The sequence below is a fragment of the Sebastes umbrosus genome, chromosome 6 (genome assembly GCF_015220745.1).
Source record: "Sebastes umbrosus isolate fSebUmb1 chromosome 6, fSebUmb1.pri, whole genome shotgun sequence".
In the NCBI taxonomy this organism is placed as follows: domain Eukaryota; kingdom Metazoa; phylum Chordata; class Actinopteri; order Perciformes; family Sebastidae; genus Sebastes; species Sebastes umbrosus.
The window spans coordinates 29,881,026-29,906,920 of NC_051274.1; the positions used below are offsets into that span (position 1 = coordinate 29,881,026).

The window sequence follows — 25,895 nt, forward strand, 5'->3', positions numbered from 1 at the left end:
GTGAAGTACAAGTACCCCGAATTTGTAGGCCACAGTAGGATATTTGAGTAAATGTACTTACATTCCACCACTGCCTGACTGTCAAAATAAGACGAGACTGATTAATTTTACGGTTTTGAAAAAAAAATGTTTTTATTAAATTTGATGTGTAATGAATGTTTTGTAAAAACAGAAATCATTTTTGTAATAACACATTTTTTTGTAGTTTTCACTTCTTTTACTTGCAATATAAAGTAAAATATTACTGACAATATTATCAACAAAAGGTATTAAAGTATCAAAAGTATTTGTTTGTGCAGCAGAACAGGTTCTGTGAGTAATATATTATTGTATATTAAAACTGTTGAATTAGTGATCTATGCATGTGTAAACAGCATTTTAATATTGCATGTGTTAATATTTCCGCTGCCTTTCCTGCTTTGGTTTGTGAAATTAAAACTTTTTATCTCTTCTTTTGCTTACACTGCGAACAAAAACGTTGTAAAGACATTTGTTGTTTCAATTTATTTAGTCTGGACGTGTTTGTGACCTCGAGGGTTTACGACTCCGACAGTCTGAACTGTATGTTATCCCAATAAAAGGGTTAAAACAACAATTGTGTTTTCTCTGTGCACCTGTTTTTATAACTTTACACATTATGTTGTTTGACACGTGCTCTGTACTCGTAGAAGAGAAGAGAAGGTCAGCGTGTTTGAGTGCAGAAAAGAAACAAAATCTTTTTTTTCAGAAACATTTTCCTCTTTTTATTCCAAGAAAAAAAAGGTATTTCATCCCAAACGAAAAAATAAAATAAAACAAACTTATATTATTAATAATAACAACAATAATAATCAATCATTAAGAGGATAAGTATGACAATTCTCACATTTTTTTATCTCCTTTTTTTATTTGTCGCTTTTTCTCTATGATGATATTGGTCGTGGTCGATTAAACATGCAGCTAAATAAGTCCGATGATGATGATGATGACGATGATGATGAAGGAAGTAATGGTGGTGTTGAGGAAGAGGAGGAGGAGGAGGACAACAAGGAGAAAGAGAGAGGAGGTGTTCCAGACTGTGAAGTCAGTGCTGGCTGTAGATATTTTTCCCCAGATGAAGATGGAAAGTGTGTTGCTCGACACAAAGTGGCCGCCAGTGGGAGCTACGAGAGCAGTGAGAATGAGCGGGAAACCATTCTGCTATAGACAGCTAAGCTAACCAGTTAGCGGTGTTAGCAGGAACTAGCTTTAAAACATAGTAAGACTTGAGGTGAAGTATTGGCTGGAAGGAGGGTATCATGGGAAAGATGAGACAGAGAGGAAAGGAGGGAAGGAAACAGGGAAGGAAGGAAGGGAAGAGGAGACGATGAGCGGATGAGTTAAAACGTCTGCAGAAAAAAACAAGTGTGCATTTCTTTGTTTGATGTTTTATTTTTTTCCCTGGTCGATCTCCTTCTGGGGGGTCAGAGGTGAAGGGGGGTTGGGGAGGGTCAAAGGTCATCGTTGTGTTGTTTGTGTGTGTTGTTGTGTGTCGGCCGGCTATCAGCTGCTGTCGGGTGACGGCTCTCTCTCTCGATGCATGGCGGCGGAGCTCTGGTGTTTCATGCTGTCCATGTACTCCTGCTGGGAGACGGCCAGCACCGACGCCAGAATCTCATCGTCCTCCCAGTCTGTCAGACCTGAGACACACACACACACACACACACCAGTAAGAGTCCTGCATTCAGAACCGAACTTAAAGGCCGGGTTCATCGGCGTTCTGTTGAAACGTCCACTCAGCCGTTAGCAGACAGCAATGACGTAGTTTAGCATAGTAAGCTAATCAATAAGGTTATGAATAATGTGAACGCTAGCACTAGCTGAGTCAACGTTAGCTGTGATACGTTTGGAAATAACTGAAATGGTTAATTCAGATTTTTTGAAGTGGGGTTGTATGTATACTCCCGGGTTCGGAGAGGTCAAAATGCTGTTTTTGTGAATGGAGTCTGGTGGCTTTTTGAAGAGAGCGATATAACGCCTTCAGTTCCCCGTCAGAAAGGGCTGTCTGATGGCGAGGTAAAGCTGCTGTGAAAGAATCTGTATCAGTTTAATAGTACGCTATTTTTAGATTATTTTCACTGCTTTATTGCCACCAGACTCCATTCACAAAACCAGCAATTTAACCTCTCAGAACACGAGGAGTTGCTGGTCTACCGCTACATCGATCGGTTAGTTAGTTTGTGTTATTGTGTGACTTTCTGATCTAAACTAACGAGGCGTCCACATGAAATATTTCAATGCTGGTTCAACCATGTAAAGCACTTTGTTTTGAAAAGTTCTGTATGAATAAAGGTTAATATTATTATTATTATTGTTCAGACTCCAGCTGAGAGAGAAGCCAAGAGGACGGCAGTGTGTTCAGTGATAACAGCTCCTGATAATATGTGAGGAAAACAGGAATAAAGGAAACAGACAGAAACATCTTGGTGTACTTTCTGTACTCTGATAGTACAATACTTCAGTGTTGACAGATTTGCTGAAAACATCTGATAAAACTCAGCTGCTAGATACAAAAATACTGCTTCACCTCAGATAACCTCTCACTCACACACACAAACTCTGTAGCAGTACAAGTACCAGCAGTACTACAGTAACTGTAGTAGTAAACATGGCAGCAGTTCTAGTACTGTAGTGAGTACACTAGTAGTATTAACTAGAGCTGTACCGAGTACTTGGAAGCTTCATTCATCACGTTGACATTTGAATGCTGCTCAGCTTCTTTTCCTCCGTGGTTTGGAAAATTGATTTACATATGATGCGTTCAGGCTGTATTCAGTAAAAATGAGTATTGGCAGAAGGCCAATTTTAACGTTATCATGATGTGTTCAAATTAGGGCTGTCCACGGATTCAAATATTTAATCATGATTAATTGCATATTAATCACATTTTTTATCTGTTCATAATGTACCTTAAAGGGAGATTTGTCAAGTATTTAATTCTCTTATCAACATGGGAGTGGACAAATATGCTTCTTTATGCAAATGTATGTATATATTTATTATTGGAAATCAATTAACAACACAAAACAATGACAAATATTGTCCAGAAACCCTCACAGGTGCACCCATAGAACCCATTTTCATTCACACATCTGGAGGTCAGATGTCAAGGGACCCCTTTGAAAAAGGCAATGACAGTTTAGAGCGTTATCAATGGATTTCTTAGGTTTTCTAGTTTCATATGATACCAGTATCTTCACTCTAGCTTTAACACTGAGCCCGCTACGACCTAAAAATCACAAGTTGTGTTAATGCGTTAATCTTGTAAAATGTAGTTTTTGGTGAGAAACTTGAATAGTCGTTTGAAGGTGATGTTTCACAGCAATATAAAATAGAGAGGGAATTATGACCTGTTTACCTTCCTAACAAAAAACAGTATGACAACGGTAATAAAGAAGTGAATGTTGAAGTACGTGGGAGTTACTGTTTTACTGTTGTTTTTTACCGTGGTATCGAATTGGTATCGAGAATCGTGGAATTTCACTGGTATTGGTATCGACTACTAAATTTATGGTGACATCACTAGTCTGTAGTGTACTGCACCTGGTACAGGTGTTGCTGCTACCTGATCAAAATACACAACAAGATGTTGCAGATGCAGTCTGAAAGTACCTTAACTGTAGTAGTACTAGTTGTAGTTAGAAATAGAGTCTTACCAAACGCTGTAGGTGACATCTCCTGCATGATGGCTCTGTACTCCAAATGATGACGACTCTGATTACTGGGACCTACGCACACGCACACACACAGACCAAACCGACATCAGAGAACTAGCGGCGATGAAGGCCGGCTGTTGCACTTGATCGTTCTGCCTTTAGGGACAGGGGTCAGGGAGAGTGTGTGTGTGTGTGTGTGTGTGTGTGTGTGTGTGTGTGTGTGTGTGTGTGTGTGTGTGTGTGTGTGTGTGCGTGTGTGTGTTACCTGGTGCGCAGGGCGAGGGCGGTTTGCTCAGGATGAGGGCGGCTCCGGCGGGGGAGGGAGGCTTGTTGTTGGTCGACGGGGCAGCCGGGAGGTCGGAGTGGGAATGGGAGTGGGAGGGGTCGGAGTCACGTTGCCGTGGCGACCGGGCGCTCCAGTCGTCCAGTCCACTGGAGGCCGCTGCTGTCGCCGAACTGCAGGTTGCGGTGGCCTTACGGGGCTGAGAACGATGAATAATGTTACACACATTCCTCTCACATCATGTTGACTCTCATCTGAAACTATTAGGTAATGAATGATGTTTGGCTCTGAAATTTTAGTGCTATATATTATATGATTATATTGTATATTATATTCTTATTATATTGTATACTACATATTATATTACTATTCTGTATATTATATATTATATTATTATTATACTGTATATATTATATTATAATATTGTATATTACACATATTATTATATTGTTTATTATATATTATATTATTATTATACTGTATATTATATAATTTTTATATTGTATAATATATATTATATTCTTATTTTATTGTATATTATATATTTTTATATTATAATATATATATATATATATATATATATATATTATATTCTTATTTTATTGTATATTATACTGTATATTATATTCTTATATATTCTTTCTTTATATTCTTATTTATTTTTATTTTATACAACATTTTATTCTTATATTGTATGCTACATATTATATTCTTATTCTATTGTATGTTATATATTTTTTATATTGTGTAATATATATTATATTATTATTCTATTGTATATTATATATTTTTTATATTATATAATATATATTATATTCTTATTCTATTGTATATTTTTTTCTTATATTTTATACTACATATTTTATTCTCATATTGTATCCTACATATTATATTCTTATGGTTCTTTTTTGCAGGATGAAGATTGGGTGTAAATGTGTTTCCCTACAGTGAGCTCTATGTGGGACAGAACATGTTTACAGTTTTAACAGGTAAACATGATAATGACGATGAACCAGTTTCATCTGATTTTAAGATGCAGGTCACATTCCAGTTAATCAGCTGCTCCTCTTTTCTAATTAGACTCAACACATAATGATTGAAGGAGTTTCCGTCAGCCAGTGGAACCAGTCATATGACCCCGATTGACTGCGGGGAGTGGTGACATACCTGTCTGGCCTGTTTCTCCTGGTCCTGCAGCCACTGCAGGTAGGACTCCCGGGCCACTTGCTCCTCGATGGCCTCGTTGGTCGCCTCCCAGTCTGTCGCTCTCTTCTTGTCCTCCAACATCTGCTGCTCGATCCACGACTCCTCTGACGTCTTGATGGCCGACTTCATCAGCGTCTGCTCCGCGTACTGAGGACGGGGGGGTTGGGGTGGGGGGGTCCTCTGTCAGTTAATACACGAACCAGCCCACAAAGTACTGAACACACACTTTTCCTGGCTAGTATTAAATATCAGCAGTTCACATCACTGGATAACCGTGATACTGAAGGAAAATTAAAAACATGAGGATTCATAGTGAAGTTCTGCAGACGCCTCCCAGTCTGAAACCCTGGAGCTGCTCTCTGGTCTTAAAGGTGTTAACGTGTGTTCAGACCAAGAGCGAAGCAAACGTTTTGCATGTAGAAATGTATGTGTATTAACCACAGACTGTCTATGGAAGAAACAACAACGTCGCTGCCGTATTTATGCCTAGATGACTTTATGTTGAGTGTTGATGGAGCAGCTGCATAGCCTGCCACTGATGGAACCAAACTCCATTCAGAAAACAAACTTTTAAAAGTTGTTTGCTTGTCGTCTTGTGGACAGACCTGACAAAGCATGAATTCAGACTTTTTACAAATCAACATCATTATGTTGTTATTTCGGCATCTTTTTCATCCGTTTATTGCAGTTAAATCAAGGCAAAATCTGTTTATTTTGGGTTCATACCGCAGTAGCGACGTGTGGCTTGCTAGATACAGTAAGTGAAAAGGCACTGTATGTGAATACAGCTCGCCACCGAGTGGTTTTCTCACATATCTGGGTCTTCCACGACATGTACAAAGCAGCAACAATGGTTATTTCTTCCATGGTTGATGGAGGAAATGGTGCACAGAAAAGTTGTTGGTATCTATGGAGACAAGCTCCTTCTCCTCTCCGGCGCGTCTAGCACGAATGAACAGAAATGATACCGGCGGTCCAACTCGCGCGAGTAAAGTGAGGTGAAAGTTTGGTTTGCTCTTGGTGTGAACAACAACTTTAAAGGTTCTGTTACCCCTGGTTTGAAGGCGGGCAGTCCCAGTCCGACCCCGATCGTGGCCTTGTTGGGGTTCACCACTGAGTTGTAGTGGATGTTGCGGTGGTAGCTCACTCTGATTGGCTCGTCGTTGTTCTGGTGGATGCCGTGGAACGTGTTGATTGGCTCTGTGGCAGGAGGAGGAAGAAGAGGAGGAGGAGGAGGAGGAGGAGGGGTGAGGTTGGTGGGATGTGATTGGCTGACAGATCTGGAGCTTTGTTATTGGACAGACAGACTCACCTGTGCTGTACTGGTACACCTCCACCGGCCTGTTGTACATCTCGGCCATCGCCTGCATCTCGATGTGGTTGCCGTGGCAATTGTTTTTCCTCTTCCTGTTGATGTATGTGGTGAAGTCCTCTGTCACGTAGTTGGAGAAATAGTCGGCGTTCTTCATCTGGAAGGAAAACAACTTTATTATGACAGAAGAAAAGTTTAAATAATGCCAGTAAAAAGTAGAGAGACTCACCAGGTAGTCCATACAGTGTTTCCTGACCACTTCATGCATGTCCTGGTCTCCGTACACCTGGTCAGCTGAGAGACAAACACACACTCCGGGTTAGAGGGAACACTAAAACTCCTTCCATCACATTTATAACACCGTGTTCACATGAAAACTTATGTGTGTTCACCTAAGTCCCGTCTGTCTGCTCCACCAAGCAGAGTATGGAAACACTTTGGGTTTCACACATTGCAGGAAAAGCAGAGGCTTGGGGCCGACGCTACAACTGTAGAGCACCCATATACTGACATTTATGTTAAATGCATTGAAACGGCCCCGATGGAGCTGACCATGCATGTTTAAAGAGAACGGAGCTGACGGGAGAGCTAGAGATGGACTTGGAGAAGTTAAAGGAAGTATACACGTGTGACTACGTCCAGTTTTCAAAATAAGTTGTTAACAAAGGGAACTGTATATACAAAATGCATATATAGAAATAAGATTGATGGATTATATTCACCAGAAGTATAAAACATTACATGTCCCTTATAAATTAAAAAGAAAATACCACTAATTTGTGAGGGAAATGTCTTTATTCTTTGATTTCTGGGTTGCTGGTCCTGACAATGACTGATATATTTGACTTCAGGACATCTCTGACTACATACACGCTGAAAATCAAACATTTTTAATGTATTCATTCAGAGATTTTCCAAAGTAAAAGTCTCTAGAAGTGTATGATTCAACGTTTTCCCATGGTCTAGTGTTAAAAGAGGTAACAAAAATCACAATAAATCATAATATCGAATCCCAATACTTAAAAATCGCAAAACATATCGAATCGGCACCCAAATATCGTGCTAGTGCCGAATTGGGAGATAGGTGTATCGTCCCAGCCCTAGGCAGACAGGTAGGCAGGAAGCCCGTCCAGTCATTACATCCGGGCTGAATGAAATGATTGGACGGTTTATTACAGTCCTGACAGCCACGGATACTGGATATTTTTATTTTTTTTGTTTTGTCAGAGCATTAAATTTATTGATTGCTGTTGTGATGTGATGAGAACTTCACTAATATAACAGGAACATCATTAAAATACATCACAAACCTAAGCTTTAAAGCTTACTGGAGTGTGTGTTGTCATCATTGTCATGGTGTGTTCAGTCACACAGAGAGCTTCAACAAGACGCGTTGACTTAAAGGAATAGTTCAACATTTGGAGGTTATACGCACTCAGTGGTTTAAATACAGAATACATCCTAAATACACAAATAACCTCTGAATACAAGGGAACCCGATTTCCAAGGATTCACACCTCTAAATACACACACATACACACACACACACACACACACTTCCTCAGTGGTATGCAAATGAGCATCACTTGGGTTTGAGTTCCAGCAAGTCACATGGTCTGTCGCCACGGCGATTCTCAGAACCTCCCTGACAACTTCCTTTTTCTCATCAACAATGCGTGTGGGTGTGTGTGTGTGTGTGTGTGTGTGTGTGTGTGTGTGTGTGTGTGTGTGTGTGTGTAAAGTCAGTTAGTTGCGATGTTGAACTTGCTGACTGATGGACGACACACACACACAGAAAGCAGAATACACACTCATAACAAAACTAACACCCTGGTTGGGCTGCGGCAGGTGAAACAAACACAGGGTGGAGGAAACAGTGTGTGTGTGTGTGTGTGTGTGTGTGTGTGTGTGTGTGTGTGTGTGTTTCTTTGCAGGCTAAGGTCATATCATGTCATGCACGGCGGTGTGTTAATGAGCATAATTTTGTTGGTTCTGCTTTAAAAATATCTTAACGTTTTGGTGTCGCAGCATTTCTCTCTAAATGATGATTCTGATACTTTGACTCAAACAACATCTGTCTGCAGGTCAGGACTGGAACGGTTTCTGTTTCTGTATTCATACCGAACCTTCACGGTCCGATGCCGATGCAGTCAGTTCAATGAGTTCACAAGCGGGAGTTTCACCCGGAAACTTTCAGCCACACGCCGTTAGCAACATGTGCTGAGGTTAGCACTCATACTTGCCAACCCTCCCGATTTTCCCGGGAGACTCACGTTTTTCATCGCCCTCTGCCGGTTTCCTCCCGGCGTCACAATTCTCCTGTATTTTTTTCACACTTTTTTTTCCTTTTCATGTAACAATGTCTATTTATTACCTATTTGTTTTCTCTTTTTCTCTATTTTATTGCTATTTATTATATTTTATGAATTTATCTGCTGTCCTTTACCGACCTCTGTTTGTCAATTTTACTGATCTGTGATTGACATAACATTTTGGATGTTTGTCTGGATGTTGTCTGTGTGTGTTTGTGATGGGGTAAGCTGTGAATTGAATTGCCCTTATTGGGATCAATAAAGTTGTCTGAATCTGAATCTTTTCGTTATCTAAGTCTGTTTCTGGAACTGAACAGCGTGTATAATCCCTACTGTTTCCACCCGGACGACAACAGAGCTACACCAACTGTCGTTTCCCGGCGGAACAGAGCAGTCTATGCTCGCGACAAAGCGCAGTTTGAGCTCAAACTTGGGCTTTGGGCGCTGCAGCCATTTGAAATAACGGGTTTCAGAGCGCAGTGGTGCCGTTATCACGTTGAGAATGGAAACACATCCAACAGCATCACCCAGATGTGATGATCACCAGGACGAAGAAAAAGGAACCGTATTTAGTATTTTCAGTTTTATTTTGACCTGTTGCCTTCTGGGAACGTGTCTGTTCAGTGTTGAGAGGAAACAAGGAGAGGAAACAAGGAGAGAGGAGGAGGAGACTATACGGTAAATATGTGTTGGTTGGTGAGAAACACTGATAGACTTCTGCAGAAGTAATAATAAACCACACACACATACATACAGGAAACCACAGCGAGCGCTCTGATTGGTCAGTCTTGACCTTATTCTAAGAAGGGGGGGGGCCTAAGAGGAATGAAGTACTGCTGTCGATAAAGTTTTTATCTGACGCTCACAGCCTCTGACACCACCCCGACCACCAGCACCAGGCCTGCCACCTGCAAAGTATTCTGCGTACTGTAGTTCACCAGAAAAGCTCAAACACAGAGAGAATAAAGACATGATCAATAAAGATGCTTGATTATTTGATTATTAATCTGACGTCACGGGAGCGCGTCAGTCTGACATCACATCTAAACTAACTTCCTGTCAGGTTGATGACGTACGATCACGAGTCATAAGTGTTTTTGTAGTTCCAACAACTCCAACAGAGTGAGACCTCCAGCTGATCACGTCACGTTTTATTTATTATCAAATCAATAAATTTAGCTGACAGACTGAAGATTTTATGGTTTACCTGAACTGTGTGCTTTATGGCGCTGATGTGGATTTGTTTTTTATAATTATTATTTATTTTATTATTTATTTTATTTTGCTTCCCTAATAAAAAATATTTGAAAGATGATTGTCGCTCCATATTTCGGTATTTTTTTCCCCAAAGTCCCCTCTCACCCACTGCTGATGCAAAAAGGATAAAAAACAAAGTTAAATTAAATTTAAAAAAAAGAGAAAAAAAAAGAAAGAAAAGAAAATAAGATTAAAAACATAAATAATAAAAAATAAAGTACACATTTACAGTAATAATAATTATAGGATAAATCACAGATAAAATAGGGAGTTAAACTTTACCATGTACAACTGGACAAATGAACTGTTAGTGATCTTTTCTGTTTACATAATCAAACTTTATGATGTCATACAATTTGATAATCAATATTAAAGGGCTCCGATCGGGGACAATTCTTTGTTACAGCCTGTGATAGTTTACAGCTTTGACCTCTGACTACGGTTTTGTAAAAAGTCAAACCCTCAGAGCTCCAAACATCCTGGATGCAGGTTTTATCTCCGTTATCAGACCTGCGGGACACTTTCTTCCTCTTTGTTCACGGTGTTTCTGTCAAACAAACAACTCTATTGAGTGTAAGTTCACCTTAAACCCACATCAGACTCTTACCCACACACAGACTGATGGAGAAACAGCGGAGTTTCCTCTTTACACAAACTGTCTGGGCACAAACAGTTAATCGGGTCAGACGTTACTTTGACAGAGTTCACACAGTCGTGTCTAGAAGAGAGACACGCAAACTGTGAAATCTGATCTGAGATCTGCAAAAACTCTCGAAAGATTCGCTGCCTGACGACCTACCCTCACTTAACTCCTCAAGGTCAATGCCTAACCTTAACAATCTCGCAAGAGTTTCCCCGGTTTGCTGGTTCCCTTCTAGCCACTACACGTGCACTCAGCTACCCTGTAGCAGCAGCTAAAAACCAAATCACCAGTCTTCAGTCCTGCCAGCAGCTCTGTGAGGCTGTACTGAGACACAGCCGGGCTTTGAGCTACATGCTAACATGCTAATGTTTAGCAGCTGTAACATGCCAGAGAAGTGCAACTTAAAGCTCCCCCCCTCCAGCCAGTTTTACTACCTGTTGGGGGTGTGGTTAATAGTCTGACGCAATTCATTACCATGGAAACCAGATTGCATCGTTTTTCAACACAGTTTAGATGAATTTACTGTTTATCAGACCACAAATGAGACAAGAATTAGCGCAACACACCGACTCTCTCTCACTCGCTCTTTTCTTTACTGTCTCCTCCTGGAGAGGCGGCCGTCCGGCTGCTGCTGCACCGAGGAGCTGCACGCCGGCCACAGTGCACCGGAGGACAGATGGACATGTTGGCAAGGTCCGCCGTTTGAAATGCAGTTTCGGGATGTTTTGGAGGTTCACCGTCCACCAGCACCGGCCGCTCTCTCCTCAGATCCGGCACCGGGCTGCTTTGTGAATCATTTAATTCTCTAACGGGACTTTTCTCTTGTTTTCTTTCGGGCTGAAAGTTATACGCTCCCCATCGTTCAGACCTGTTAGAGGCCTGCAAACCTCCGGTATCGGCTGCTTTCCGTTAATTTATCTCCAGCAGGAGGAGACGGTAAAGAAGAGAGCGAGTGAGAGAGACAGTCGGTGTGTTGTGTTAATTCTGTCGGTGGGATTTTGTGTAATTCACTGCTTTGATTTCACACAAATGCCATTATGAAAATAAACACACTAAACTGAGGTGGAGGAAGTTAAAAGATAAAACAGTGTGGCTAATCAACTTAGTCAGGAAAAGACTCAAATAAATATGAAATATCATAGAAATGCCAAAACACACTGGAGGGAGGCTTTAAACTGTCAATATGAGGTGTGACTGATGTTTAGCGAGCTGTCCTGCAGGTCATGCAAACGGTCACCTGATTGGCTCCACTGTGGAAACAGCTGCAGCACTATTTTTAAAAAGCTCATGTGATTGTTTGACAGATCATTGATCATATGAGTGACAAACAGCTGTGTGAGTCTGAGTCATGACTCAAACGCTGAGTCACAGAGGACCAGAGGAACGCTGACACACGACTGGAAGCCAGCTCCTGATTGGTCAGTCAGTCAGTCAGTCAGTCAGTCAGCTGGACTAACCTGCTCAGGGTCCCCGGGGCCAAAATGACCCATTCCTCCAAGTCTCCTGCTATAACCAGTGAAATAATGAAACAGGTTTAGACACAGGGCCTAAATCATGTACTGAACCTGGAGCAACATTAACCTCTTTTACCCCGACGGACCCGGTACAAGGTTCGGCTGAGCTGTGTGTTAAAACACTTCCTTTAAAAGCTTCATAAAATGCTGTGGTAGTGTTTTTTTCTGAATTATTTCTAAAAAAACGAGGCCTTAACGCTACTGAAACAACACTCCAAGTGTATTTTGTCATATACTGACATTTATGTTAAATACATTCAAACGGCCCCGATGGAGATGACCATGGATGTATGAAGAGAACGGAGCTGACGGGAGAGCTAGAGACGCACTTAGCGAAGTTAGCTTAACTATACATCTGTGACTACGTCTGGTTTTCAAAATAAGGTAATACCAAAGGAAACTGTATATACAAAATACATATATGGAAATAAGATTGTTTGGATTATATTCACCAGAAGTATAAAACATGAAATGTCCCTTATAAATTAAAAAGAATATACCACTAATTTGTGAAGGAAATGTCTTTATTCTTTGATTTTTGGGTGGCTGAAAATTTTTTAAGAAATAATTCCAGACAATAATCCCCAGATATTTGACTTTAGGACATCTCTGACTACATACATGCTGAAAATCAAACATTTTTACTGGATTAATTTAGATATTTTCCAAAGTAAAAGTCCCTAGAAGTGTATGATTCAACTTGGTCTAGTGTTAAAAAAGTTAACAAAAATCGCAATAAATCGTCATACTGATTCGCAGTACTTGTAGAATCGGCATCCAGATAGTATCGAATCGGGAGATAGGCGTATCATCTCAGCCGTATTGTTTTCCTGTGATACGGAGCACCTGCCGTGCGACCCCCTCTGGCGTCGCACGTCACGCTTTTCTATATTAGTCTAACCATACTATCAGGAGTCACACGACTGCGTCAGACGCCGCCGGCCTGACAGGATGTTGGGACTGAAGGGAAAAACCCTTAAGGGATGACGGACACGGTTACCGTAACAACGCAGTCCGTAACACCGAAGGAGAGTGGCAGATCAGACGGGTTCAGTCAGCAGAGTTTGGAATGTGATCCCAGTGAAACCAGTTCAACTGACTGCAGACAGACTCTCCAAACATTCAACATGTTGTCAACTTTATAATCTGTTAATGTGATGTTATCGTCACGTGCTGCGTTCAGGGACGCTCAGACATTTAGCAGTGAGCTGCTGCAGTTTGAGTCTCACAGAAATGAAGTGAAGACGATGATTTAATCAATCTGAAAACTGATGATATAATAATCCTCTGGATATCGAGTAGAGAACCTTCAAGGCTTTTACATAACAGCTTATTTTTAGAGTGCTGAACTGTGTCAGGGAGGATGATTGACAGGTCAGTCAGGTTTCATCTCACAGCAGGAATGTGACCCGACGACCGGAAACACACCCAGATGTATTTACATGTAGTTGAACAAGTGCTCAGGTAATTAACTTAAAGGGCGGGTCCGACTGCTTTCTTTTGTGTGTTTTTCTTATGTTAACGTCCACTCAGCCGTAAGCACACAGCAGTGACGTAGGTTAGCACAGTAAGCTAATCAATAAGGTTATGAATGATGTGAACGCTGGCTTTGAAGAGAACGCTATAACAACTTCAGTTCCCCGTCAGAAAGGGCTGTCTGACGGCGAGGTAAAGCAGCTGTGGACGGGAGCAGCGGAAAAACAGATTTTAGCCACCTAAAAAAATCAATATCAGTTTAAGTGTACGCTATATTTAGAATATTTTCACTGCTTTACCTCGCCATCAGACAGCCCTTTCTGAAGGGGAACTGAAGCTCTTATATCAAAGCCACCAGACTCCATTAAAAAACAGTGATTTTCCCTCTCAGAACACGGGGAGTTGCTGGTCTACCGCTGCATCGATCGGTTAGTTTGTTTGTGTTATTGTGATTCTGATCTGAACTAACGTGGCGTCCACAGCAGTACATTGCTTAGCTTCCTGCCGGTACTCCCGTTTGCTTCTCCAAACTGGGAGCACGCCGACTGCCTTCTAAGTTACTTTATGTAACGTTAATACACTGACTATAAGGATGTATATATACTGTACATGTAGCAGCGTCATCATGCAGAAACCTACGTCAGGTCACGTGGGGAAAAGGCTTAGAAGGGTTTGAAGAGAACATAGAATTTAGATGAACAATAAATGTAAACTTCAAGGTTCATTATTGACTTTGGAAACAGAAGCTTAAAAGCTCACTAAATAATTTCTCTAACATATTCGAGAGTCTGAAAATACACAGACTTTTTCTTATTTACTAGCCTGGAACTCATCTCATGACTCTGTGTGGGGGTCCCGACTCTACGGTCGGGAACCACTGATCAGAAAGTCCCCCGTGTTCGCTGCAGCGGGTACACAGCTTGTCTTTGTTTAGCGGTTGATGTCTCAAAACTGTTTTCACACCATGATGTCCACTTTCTGTTTCAGGTAGGCAGGTGTGTGTGTGTGTGTGTGTGTGTGTGTGTGTGTGTGTGTGTGTGTGTGTGTGTGTGTGTGTGTGTGTGTGTGTGTGTTTGTGTGTGTTTGTTTGTGTTTGTTTGTGTATGTGTGTATGTGTGTGTTTGTGTGTGATTTCTGTGAAATGCAACAAGCAGCAGAGAAACAGGTCTCTGAAAACAGAAGTGAGAGGAATCAGAAGTCAGACGTGTAGAGGTGAAACCTGAAGACAGTCATGTCCGCCTGTCTGTCCGTCCAACACTCTCACCACAGACACCTCGACAACCTCTGAGGTCGGACGGACGCGAGGCTTCGACGCGACTCAAACACCTCAGAGTTGACCAACAGAGGACACAGCACATTTAAAGGGTAACTTTTAGGGCTGGGATGATTCACCTATCTCCCAATTCGATACTATCTCGATACTTGGGTGCAGATTCGATATGTATTGCGATTTTTAAGTATTGCGAGTCGATATTACGATTTATTGTGATTTTTCTTAACTTTTTTAACACTAGACCATGAGAAAAAGTTGAATGATGATTTGACTACGGAGATGAGTGACGGCGGGCTTGACCGCACGTTACCGCGATACGACAACGTTTCCTGTCCGTGACAGAGTTAGCATGCAGCTTTAGCCGTGATGTCTAGCTCTGCTTTTCCTGCAATGTGTGAAACCCAAAGTGTTTCCATCCTTTACTGGATGTGTAGTGTTTACCACTTTGGATTTAACATGTGAGGGTGCAGGTCGTATCCATGCGGACTCTTCACTGTTTTCTATTTTGTCGTTTGTTTTGGTTGACGGTTACGGAACGGATATGACGTCACGTTACTCAGACTACAAAAATAAAAGCGGTAACTTCCTTCTACCTCCGCATAGACTCAAATGAAGCAAATATATCGATTCTGGCATTAAAAAATCAATTTCAAAATTGTTTAAAAAAAAAATCGCGATACATAGGTGAATACATTTTTTCCCACCCTTAGAAGATATTTTCATGTTGGAAAATAAAAAGTTACCCTTTATTGTGTACCTGACACAACAGCCTTCCGGCAGAGCTCTGACACACCTGAACACACCTGTAGTGTGACATCATCACCTCAACTCAAACGTCCTCCAACAGGACTGTTAGTTGTTGTTAAACTGAGACAAACTAAACATGAGATTTACTCTGTAAACGGTCTCAGACTCCACGGTCTCACATCTCCCACAGCCTGTTCATTTATCACCGGACACAATAACAGGTCACACACACCCCTCCCAAAAGCATGCTGGGTAAACAGGGCAGAGCAGCTTCAGGCTGTGAGACAACCTGAGTTTATTATATAACACAGGTGTGTGTTTACAGGTACAACACACACACACAAACACACAGCGTGATGACATAACAGCCGTTATCTGAAACACAACCTGGACTCCACTGAATGGAGCGGTCCTGAAGGCAGACACAGAAAACACTCATCTTTCAGTGTGACCCACATTTATACACACACACACAACACACACAACACACACAAACAGTGTGTCAGTATCAGAGCACCCTCTGCTGTCAGTGCAGAGTCACAACAGGCCTCATCACTGCTGAACCTGTATATTGCGTTTTCACAATATACAGGATTTAACTGTATAAACAACATCTGTCCAGTAGAATCTGTGAAAATGTTGCTGATATAATCACAGAAGTCCCATCAGAGAGAAGTAGGGCTGCACGATTACGGACAAAATGATGTTCAAAGCTGTATTCTACAAACAATGTACAGCTTTATACTGCACTTTAGTCTATTTTTAAAAAACTCTACCTCAGTTCTCATCCTGCATTATATTCCGTATTTGACATTTCTTAAATCCCCTGGTCTCTACTGTATATCTCCTTTATTTTATTACCCAGCACTATATCACTTTTTGCACTATATTTATTTCTAACAGTCTCTTCTGCACTATATTCACATTTTTAAGTCCTGTATCTCAGTTGTTACCCTGCACAATATTCAGTTTTAACAGTTTTCTTCATCTCCTGGTATTTTTATATCTGGTATATTTTTTTTTGTACTTTGCACTACTAACTTTTTTACTGCCTTTTTACTAATATGTTTTGCACTATGGAACTGTGATGCTGGAAACTTGAATTTCCCTCGGAATCAATAAGTTACAATCTATCTATCTATCTATCTATCTATCTATCTATCTATCTATCTATCTATCTATCTATAATCATGAATATTTTGATCAATATTGATACCAGGATTATTCACTGATTTTAGCAACAACATATTTTTATTGCACTTTCACTGCTTTCACTTCCATGCTGTGCTACATTCTTGCTAATGTACAAATTAGGGCTGCACGATGTTGGAAAAAAACTGACATTAGAATATTTTTTTTTCTGCTAAATATATATACTGTATATTGCAATACGAAAAAGTACAGGAATATTCACCCTACCCCTGTGTCGGCTACATTTTAAAGTTAAATGCTTCAATCTGGTGCACTGTTAGAGCAGAAATAGCAACAATATGAGCTAGATAAACAATTTTGTGCTCTCAATTTAATCATAAACACATTGGTTGTTATAGATAATATCTATACCCAAAAGTGAAGCCAAAACATCTCGATCGACGGCTGGTGGCTGGCTGTTAGTTTTTTTGATATGCTGCAGAGTTTTCTATGTGCGGAGCATTTTGAACGTCAATATCTCAGGCGATCATGTTCATTTAATTGTGGGAAGCCAAAATTGTGATCGCGATTAATATTCGATTAATTGTGCAGCCCTAAAAGGAAGGTTATAATCTAAAAGACTTTTCAACCACATGTAGTCCACGTTAACAGTTGGCCAGCTCCTCCTCCTTTATACCAGTGAGAGGAGACAAACAGAAACAGTTCAGCAGCTGACACCTGCTGGTGACCAGAAGAACCACACACACACACACACCTGAGGGTTGAGCAAGGTGTGTGTGTGTGTGTGTGTGTGTGTGTGTGTGTGTGTGTGTGTGTGTGTGTGTGTGTGTCTTTCTGTGTGAGTGTGTGTGTTTCACTCACCCACGGCTCTGAACAGACACGCTCCGTCCTCCTTCATCTTCTTGATGACAAAGCCTTTCTTTTCCCTCAGAGCTTTTTCAAACCAGTGCTCCTGCTGAACACACACGCAAGATTTAAGATGTTAAGATGTTAAGAGTTTGTTCCAGGCTCCCCCATGGAAGGGTGTTTGCTTTTAGATGTTTTATTACAGAAAGTGTATGAAACCCATGACCTGAATTGTCATACATTCTGTCATTGTGTTACTTATAGAGGGATTTAGAGTGAAAATAAATGATTATATGATTATTATTATTATTATTATTATTATTATTATTAATAATAATAATAATAATAATATAAAGATAAATGTAGCCATTAAAAAATTGTTGCTTTGATCAGCTTCTTTATTTATTTATTTTTGTATAAATTCCCTTATTTATTTACTCTTCTGTTTAATCTTACATTTTATTTATTTATGTATTTATTTTTATTATTTTCTGAATGTATTCATTTATCTTTTATTTTCTCATTTATTTTTTGCTTATTTATTTTTGCACTTGTTTTCTTGAGGCAGAAATGCATAAAGAAATGTAAAAAGAAATGTATAAAGAAGAGAATACAGAAATAAATAGGTTTGGGGAAATAAATAAGGGGTGACATGCAAAGACGAAATCGTGCAGAAATAAATAAATAAATAAATAAATGCATGAATATATAAATAAATACATTTAAAAAATAAATATTAAATAAATAAATAATGTGTGCAAAAACACAAATTAAAAAATAAATAAATACATTTAATTATTAATAAAAAATAAATACCTGAATAATTAAAACGGAAAATTAAACAGAAGAGTAAATAAATAATACAATCATAATAAATACATAATTAAATAAGACAATTAAAACAGAAATATCAATTTATGTCCAATTTTATCAATTAATTAATGGCTACATTTATTTAAATATTTGTTCTGTATCAGTTTAATTTTCCCTTTTGTTTGTTTATGTATTTATTTTTTATTTTAAAAATGTATTTATATTTGCTCTATTTTTTTTTATGTATTCATTTATTTATGCAAGATTTTCTCTTTACATTTCACCCCTTATTTATTTCCACAAACTTATTTATTATTATTTCTGTGTTCTTTTCTTTATACATTGGTCTATGAATTTCTGCCTCATTATGCAAATAGGGTCCTGTCACTCAAAAACAAATATAAAATAAATAAAAAGCAAGAGCAAAAGTAAATAATTAATAAATGCAAAAATAAATTAAAAATAAATGCAAAAATAAATAAATAAATTTAAAAATGAATACATAAATAAATAAAAGAGAAAATTAAACATAAGCGTAAATAGATAGGGGAATTAATACAAAGATAAATAAATAAAGAAGCAAATTAAAACAGAAATATAAATTTATGTCAGATTTTAAATCAATGGCTACATATATTTTTTATATTGTTTTTGCTACATTTAATGGCATATTTATTTATTTATCAAGTCATTTATATATTTATTTTTGATTTTGGCAGGTTCTGTCCTCCATACCCCTGGGACCTTTCAAACCTTTGAAATGATCATTTCACCATTTCAGTCTATCTATTCTCTTGTGTCAGTTTCTCTGATTTTAAGAGAAGATAAAACTCTATCTATCAAGAGGGAAGTTGTTGTGCAGCAGCTGCAGGGCAAAGTAGGAAATAGAAAAAAAACTAAATGTACACAATGCACGAAATGTTCTGCTTTTCTCTGTTTTCTATCAACTGAAATGAGACATTTGAAGATGTCACATTCACTTTTTTCTGATGTTTAACCAAACAATGAGTCGAGAAAATAACTAGCAGATGAATTGATAATTAAAATAATTGTTAGCAGACCTAAACATCAGCTAATGATCAGTAAACACACAGAGTCCAGCTGAGGCTGATGAATGTCTTTAGTTCTGCAGGTATTTGGTCATAAACCAACACCATTTCTGTATCACATGAGTGACCTCAACAGGTGACCTCTGCTGGATTCATCTTCTCCACCTCATCATCACCATCAGAGCAATATTAAAGTTAATCCTCCCTGTCACATTTTAACTTTCATTTCATTAAATACATCATCATTACATCACCATTACATCATCTAGGGGTCTACAGGCTCTAATTACGTCATTTAACACCAAACTTTTTATTTGGCTGATTTTAGGACCCACCAAAACCATGATGACCCAGTGATATTATTTACATGTGCAAACACAAAACTAAGTGTCGCCCCGAGGAAATATGTCTCAATGAACCAATCAATAAAAAATAAATGTAGCCATTAATTAATTGATCAAATGTGACATAAATTGATATTTCTGTTTTAATTTGCTTCTTTATTTATTTATCTTTGTATTAATTCCCTTATTTATTTAATGTTATGTTTAATTTTCCCTTTTATTTATTGTTGCATTTATTTTTTATCTATTCATTTATTTTTTTATTTATATTTAATTTATTTTTGCATTTATTTATTTATGTTTGCTCTTGTTTTTTATTTATTGTATATTTATATTTGAGTGACAGCCCCCTATTTGCATAATGAGGCAGAAATGCATGAAGAAATGTATACAGAAAAAAATACAGAAATAAATAAGTTTGGGGAAATAAATAAAGGGTGAAATGCAAAGAGAAAATCATTCAGAGATAATTAAATAAAGAAGCAAATTAAAACACAAATATCTATCTTTGTCATTTTTTTTTCAATTAATTAATTAATTAATTGCTACATTTATGTTAATATTACATTTAATGACATATTTATTTATTTATCGAGTCATTTATTCATTTATAATGACGCCGGCTGTATTCGAGTGCAACTTTTTGGCCAAAACAAAGACGACATGAGGCGACTCAACAGTCGGCATCACAAGTGGACAGCTCTAAGTACAGGTGTGAACGCACTCAAAACGCATTGAGGACGCATTGAGATCGGATCACTCAGACCACATTCAGAGGTGGTCTGGGTCACATATGACCACATTCTTTTAGCAGTGTGTAGTAAATGTGTCCTGGGCCACATTGAAGAACCGCCTACTCTACCGACGTCCCGCTGGGATCCGCTGGTCTCACTGCGCTCCTCATGTTAATAGACAGACAGACGCCTCGCAGCGTGGAAACGGCCTCTGTGCTCTACTGTATTCTGTCGCTACAAATGTATTTTATTAGAATATATCTTATCTATAGGCTACATATCTACAGACTATCAGACAAGAATTGCATTATTATCATACTGTCGGTGTTTTGTCTGTGTTTTTGTTCCCCTGCTTTGCACAGAGCTGACACCCGACCGCCCCTCTGTACCCGGCTGTTGCCGGGCGAAAGCGGCAAAGGCAGGCCGGACCTTTTAATTATATAACCTTTAATTTAATGTTATAAAATGTTAATAAAATGTACCTGAATTCAGGAATATGTAGGATATTACTACTGACATTCGTGTAATATTACGTCACAACGTCTTCTGTATCAGCTGTGTGTTTACTACGTGTTTATTTGCATATATAGAGCGGGGAAGTGAGATCCGATCACAAGTGGTCACTCAAGACGCACGTGGAGACGCATTCTAATACCAGGTGTGAACAGACGTACTTAGAGCTGTCTACACATGGATCGGATCACTCGGGACGCATGTTATTGCCAGGTGTGAACAGGGCCTTGGACACAATAACAAACAGACCAGATCAAGTGAAAGGTAAGAAAAAGGTTTTACTTCTCTCTGGGGTTCTTTCCATAATGTTGTCAGACACTTATATTAACAATCTGAGCCTGGCAGCCGCAAAAACAAGCACTGTTAGTGGACGCAACGTTACACTGACGCTGCTCACTGACCTCACAGCTCGTTACTATATATGAAACATTGTTTTCCCATTGTTGTTGTGAAAATAGGGTCATGGTTCAAAAAATACAGAAGTTATCCTTTAAGTCAGTAAAAAAGTGTTCCGATATCACAAAAACAATAGTTTAGTTATTTAAATGTTACCATCTAGACACCTGAGAGTCCATTCTGTCTTTTCTCTCATGTCCACTGACCAAAGGGACAAATGTGTCTGTGTTTAAATAAAATAAATTAATATATTAAAGTGTGTCTGTAGTCAGTTTAACTCATCAACAGGTTACTTTTCGGGATTTCCATTATTAATATGAATAATCTGTTGGTTATTCTCTCAATTAATTAACTAATCTATCGTTTAATTTGTAAAACATCAGAAAACAGTGAGAATGATGTTTTGTTTTGACCAAGAGGTTCAGTTGACTGAGACATGAAGCATTAAAAAAACTGGAACCAAACCACAACATTGTGTTTTTTTTGTCTCAAAATAAATTGACTCAAAACAATGAATTCATTATTAAAATATTTCCGCGATTCATTTTCTGAATCGACCAATCGCTGCAACTCTCTAGTTATTTTCACCAGTCAGTTAACGGCTAAATGCTTTGCTTGAAGTTACGTATGCTGACAGTTATTACCTGTCACATCCACATATACATGTTTAAACATGTTTCAAAACGTTTCTTCATGGTCCCCTGTGTGTACCTGGACACCTGGTTGTTGTCTCTATGAGGACACCTGAGAGTCCATTCTGTCTTTTCTCTCATGTCCACTGACCAAAGGGACAAATAAGTCTGTGTTTAAATAAAATAAATTAATATATTAAAGTGTGTCTGTAGTCAGTTTAACTCATCAACAGGTTACTTTTCGGGATTTTCATTATTAATATGAATAATCTGTTGGTTATTCTCTCAATTAATTAACTAATCTATCATTTAATCTGTAAAACATCAGAAAACAGTGAGAATGATGTCTTGTTTTGACCAAGAGGTTCAGTTGACTGAGACATGAAGTATTAGAAAAACTGGAACCAAACCACAACATTGTGGGATTTTTGTCTCAAAATAAATTGACTCAAAACAATAAATCCATTATCAAAATATTTCCCAGATTAATTTTCTGAATCGACCAATCGCTGCAACTCTCTAGTTACTTTCACCAGTCAGTTAACTGCTAAACGCTTTGTATGAAGTTACGTATGCTGACAGTTATTACCTGTCACATCCACATACATGTTTAAACATGTTTAAAAACGTTTTTTCATGGTCACCTGTGTGTACCTGGACACCTGGTTGTTGTCTCTATGAGAACACCTGGGAGTCCATTCTGTCTTTTCTCTCATGTCCACTGACCAAAGGGACAAATGTGTCTGTGTTTAAATAAAATAAATTAATATATTAAAGTGTGTTTGTAGTCAGTGTTAACATGTTAAATTTCACCTGAACACAGGTATCATTTAACACCCCTGGCAGCCAATCAGAAAACATGATTTTAAATGCACATAAATAGATGTTCACTGTGGGACAGATTATTATTATTATTATGATAAATCCCTATTTATTTAAAACACATCGAGTATAATTCGGTTATTTCTATTTATTAAAATGTATTCTGACATTCAGTATTATGTTTCTGAGATTACTGTTGTCACCTCTCACATCCACATATACATGTTTAAACATGTTTAAAAACGTTTCTTCATGGTCACCTGTGTGTACCTGGACACCTGGTTGTTGTTGTCTCTATGAGGACACCTGAGAGTCCATTCTGTCTCATTATGTTTTTAAATCCTCCTCCATGTTTAAAAGTGTGTTTGTAGTCAGTGTTAACATGTTAGTTTCACCTGAACACAGGTATCATTTAACACACCTGGCAGCCAATCAGAAAACATGAATGTTCACTGTGGGACACATTATTATTCTGAAAAATCCCTATTTATTGAGTATAATTCGCTTATTTCTAATTATTAAAACGTATTTTGACATTCAGTATTATGTTTCTGTGCTTACTGTCACTTGTCACATTAATAAACGCTTATTAAGTGTTTACTAAGTCCTGTTAGCTAACAATAACACATCACAACACAGCCAGTTTACTGTTTATCCCACCGGTGTGTATCTGGACACCTGGTTGTTGTCTCTATGAGAACACCTGAGTGTCCATTATGTCTCTGTTTTTAAATCCTCCTCAATGTTTAAAAGTGTGTTTGTTGTTATTAATAATTATATTAAATAATATTAATATAATTCACTTACTTCTATTTATTAAAATGCATCGTGATATTCAGTATTATGTTTCTGAGTTTACTGTTGTCTCCTCTCACATCCATAATATACATGTTTAAACATGTTTAAAAACGTTTCTTCATGGTCACCTGTGTGTACCTGGACACCTGGTTGTTGTCTCTATGAGGACACCTGAGGGTCCATTATGTCTCTGTTTATAAAACCTCCTCCATGTTTAAAAGTGTGTTTGCAGTCAGTGTTAACATGTTAGTTTCACCTGAACACTGAACACAGGTATCATTTAACACACCTGGCAGCCAATCAGAAAACATGAATGTTCACTGTGAGACACATTATTATTCTGAAAAATCCCTATTTATTCAGTATAATTCGCTTACTTCTATTTATTAAAACGTATTCTGACATTCAGTGTTATGTTTCTGTGTTTACTGTTTTCACCTGTCACATCCACATATACATGTTTAAACATGTTTAAAAACGTTTCTTCATGGTCACCTGTGTGTACCTGGACACCTGGTTGTGGTCTCACCTGAGAGTCCATTATGTCTCTGTTTATAAATCCTCCTCCATGTTTTAAAGTGTGTTTTGTAGTCAGTGTTAACATGTTAGTTTCACCTGAACACAGGTATCATTTAACACACCTGGCAACATGATTTTAAATGCACATAAAGAGATGTTCACAGTGAAACATATTATTATCCTATTTATTTAAAACACATCGAGTATAATTCGCTTACTTCTATTTATTAAATATCTTGACATTCAGTATTATGTTTCTGAGTTTAATGTTGTCACCTGTCACATTAATAAACGCTTATTAAGTCTTTATTACGTCCTGATAGCTGACATCTGGCAGCCAATCAGAAAACGTGATTTTCACTGTAAAACACATTATTATTATGATAAATCCGTATTTATTGAGTATAATTCGCTTACTTCTATTAAGTATTATGTTTCTGAGCTTATTGTGGTCAGCTGTGACATTAATAAACGCTTATTAAGTCTTTATGAAGTCCAGCTAGCTAAATGCTAACACATCACAACACAGCCGTTTACTGTTTATCACCTGTGTAGCCACATTAGCATGTAGCATGTAGCTCCATGCTAATGTTAGCTATGTGAGCTAACTGTTAGCTTCCTACCTGCTCCACGGTCGCCGGGTCCATGGACTGCAGCCGGGCGGCGTTCTCGTACTCGTCCTCGCTGTTGTTCCCGGCTCCTTCCTCCGTCTCCTGGCTGGAGCCGACTCCTCCCGGTCCGGTCACACCGGGCTGGCCTCCTCCGGCCAGAGCCGCCACTACACCACCACTACCTCCTCCTCCACTACTACCGGAGCAGGTGCCTGCCTGCTGCCGCCGTCTCTTGCTCAACCCGGGCCCTGAGCAGCAGCTGCCGATGCCGCCGCCTCCTCCTCCGCCACCTCCTCCGCCGCAGCCGACACCGCCTCCAGCCGACACAACGAGCTCCCCACGGGCTCCGGCCACCATCACCATGCCCATCCCCACTCCTCCGCTGCCGTCGCCCGGCCCCACCGGGGACGCGGAGGAGCCGACGGGCGGCGGAGAGGCCTGCTGCGGCCGGGAGCTCGCCTCGATGCTCCGCCGGTCGTCCCTAGCGGAGGGCGGAGCGGGCTGGTAGGACCACGGCGGAGGGGAGGCTCTCGGTCGGGCTCCGGTGCGACCCGCGTGAGGGTGCGGGTGCTGGTGCGGGTCCGAGCCGCTCCGACTGTCATCAGCGTGGTCCGAGACACCCACCCCAGAGCTGGGCTTCTTCTTCGGGAGGATCGTCATGGCTGTGTGTCGGTGTGTGTGTGAGAGGAGGCAGCAGCGGGTCAGCGGGTGACGAGTCCTCCCTTTGCTTCTCTCCTTTCTGGATCAAATGTTTCGGTGTTTTCGTCCTCCGGCTCCGGCCCGTTTGGCTCCAATCGCCGACCTTAGAGTCCCAACGAACCGAAGCGGCCGACGGGGATGAACGACGCGGCTTCTCTTCGACGGTTTAGTTGAACAAAAACAAAACGCGGCTCCTCTTCCTCCTCCTCTTCTTCTCTTCTTCTCTCCAGCAGCGTCCACTCCACAAAACATCAACACAGCCTGACGGAG

The 25,895-nt window shown here is 39.5% G+C and overlaps 1 protein-coding gene across 5 annotated transcripts; it reads right to left on the reverse strand.

The window, feature by feature from the left end:
- Nucleotides 1–866: 866 nt before the first annotated feature.
- otud5a (OTU deubiquitinase 5a) lies at nt 867–25,895 on the reverse strand. 5 transcript variants are annotated; one of them, XM_037772699.1, is made up of 9 exons: nt 24,939–25,894; nt 17,711–17,801; nt 6,705–6,769; nt 6,476–6,632; nt 6,215–6,363; nt 5,125–5,343; nt 3,940–4,156; nt 3,675–3,746; nt 867–1,658 (listed from the first exon to the last, which is right to left on the reverse strand). In XM_037772699.1, exons 1-9 carry the CDS (start codon nt 25,584–25,586, stop codon nt 1,522–1,524), a joined length of 1,755 nt encoding a protein of 584 aa, XP_037628627.1. In that variant the 5' UTR covers nt 25,587–25,894; the 3' UTR covers nt 867–1,521. The 5 variants fall into 5 exon arrangements, with proteins under 5 accessions (XP_037628627.1, XP_037628626.1, XP_037628629.1 ...); XM_037772698.1 differs by having other exon boundaries at nt 17,711–17,804; nt 24,939–25,893; XM_037772701.1 differs by having other exon boundaries at nt 5,125–5,298; nt 17,711–17,804; nt 24,939–25,892.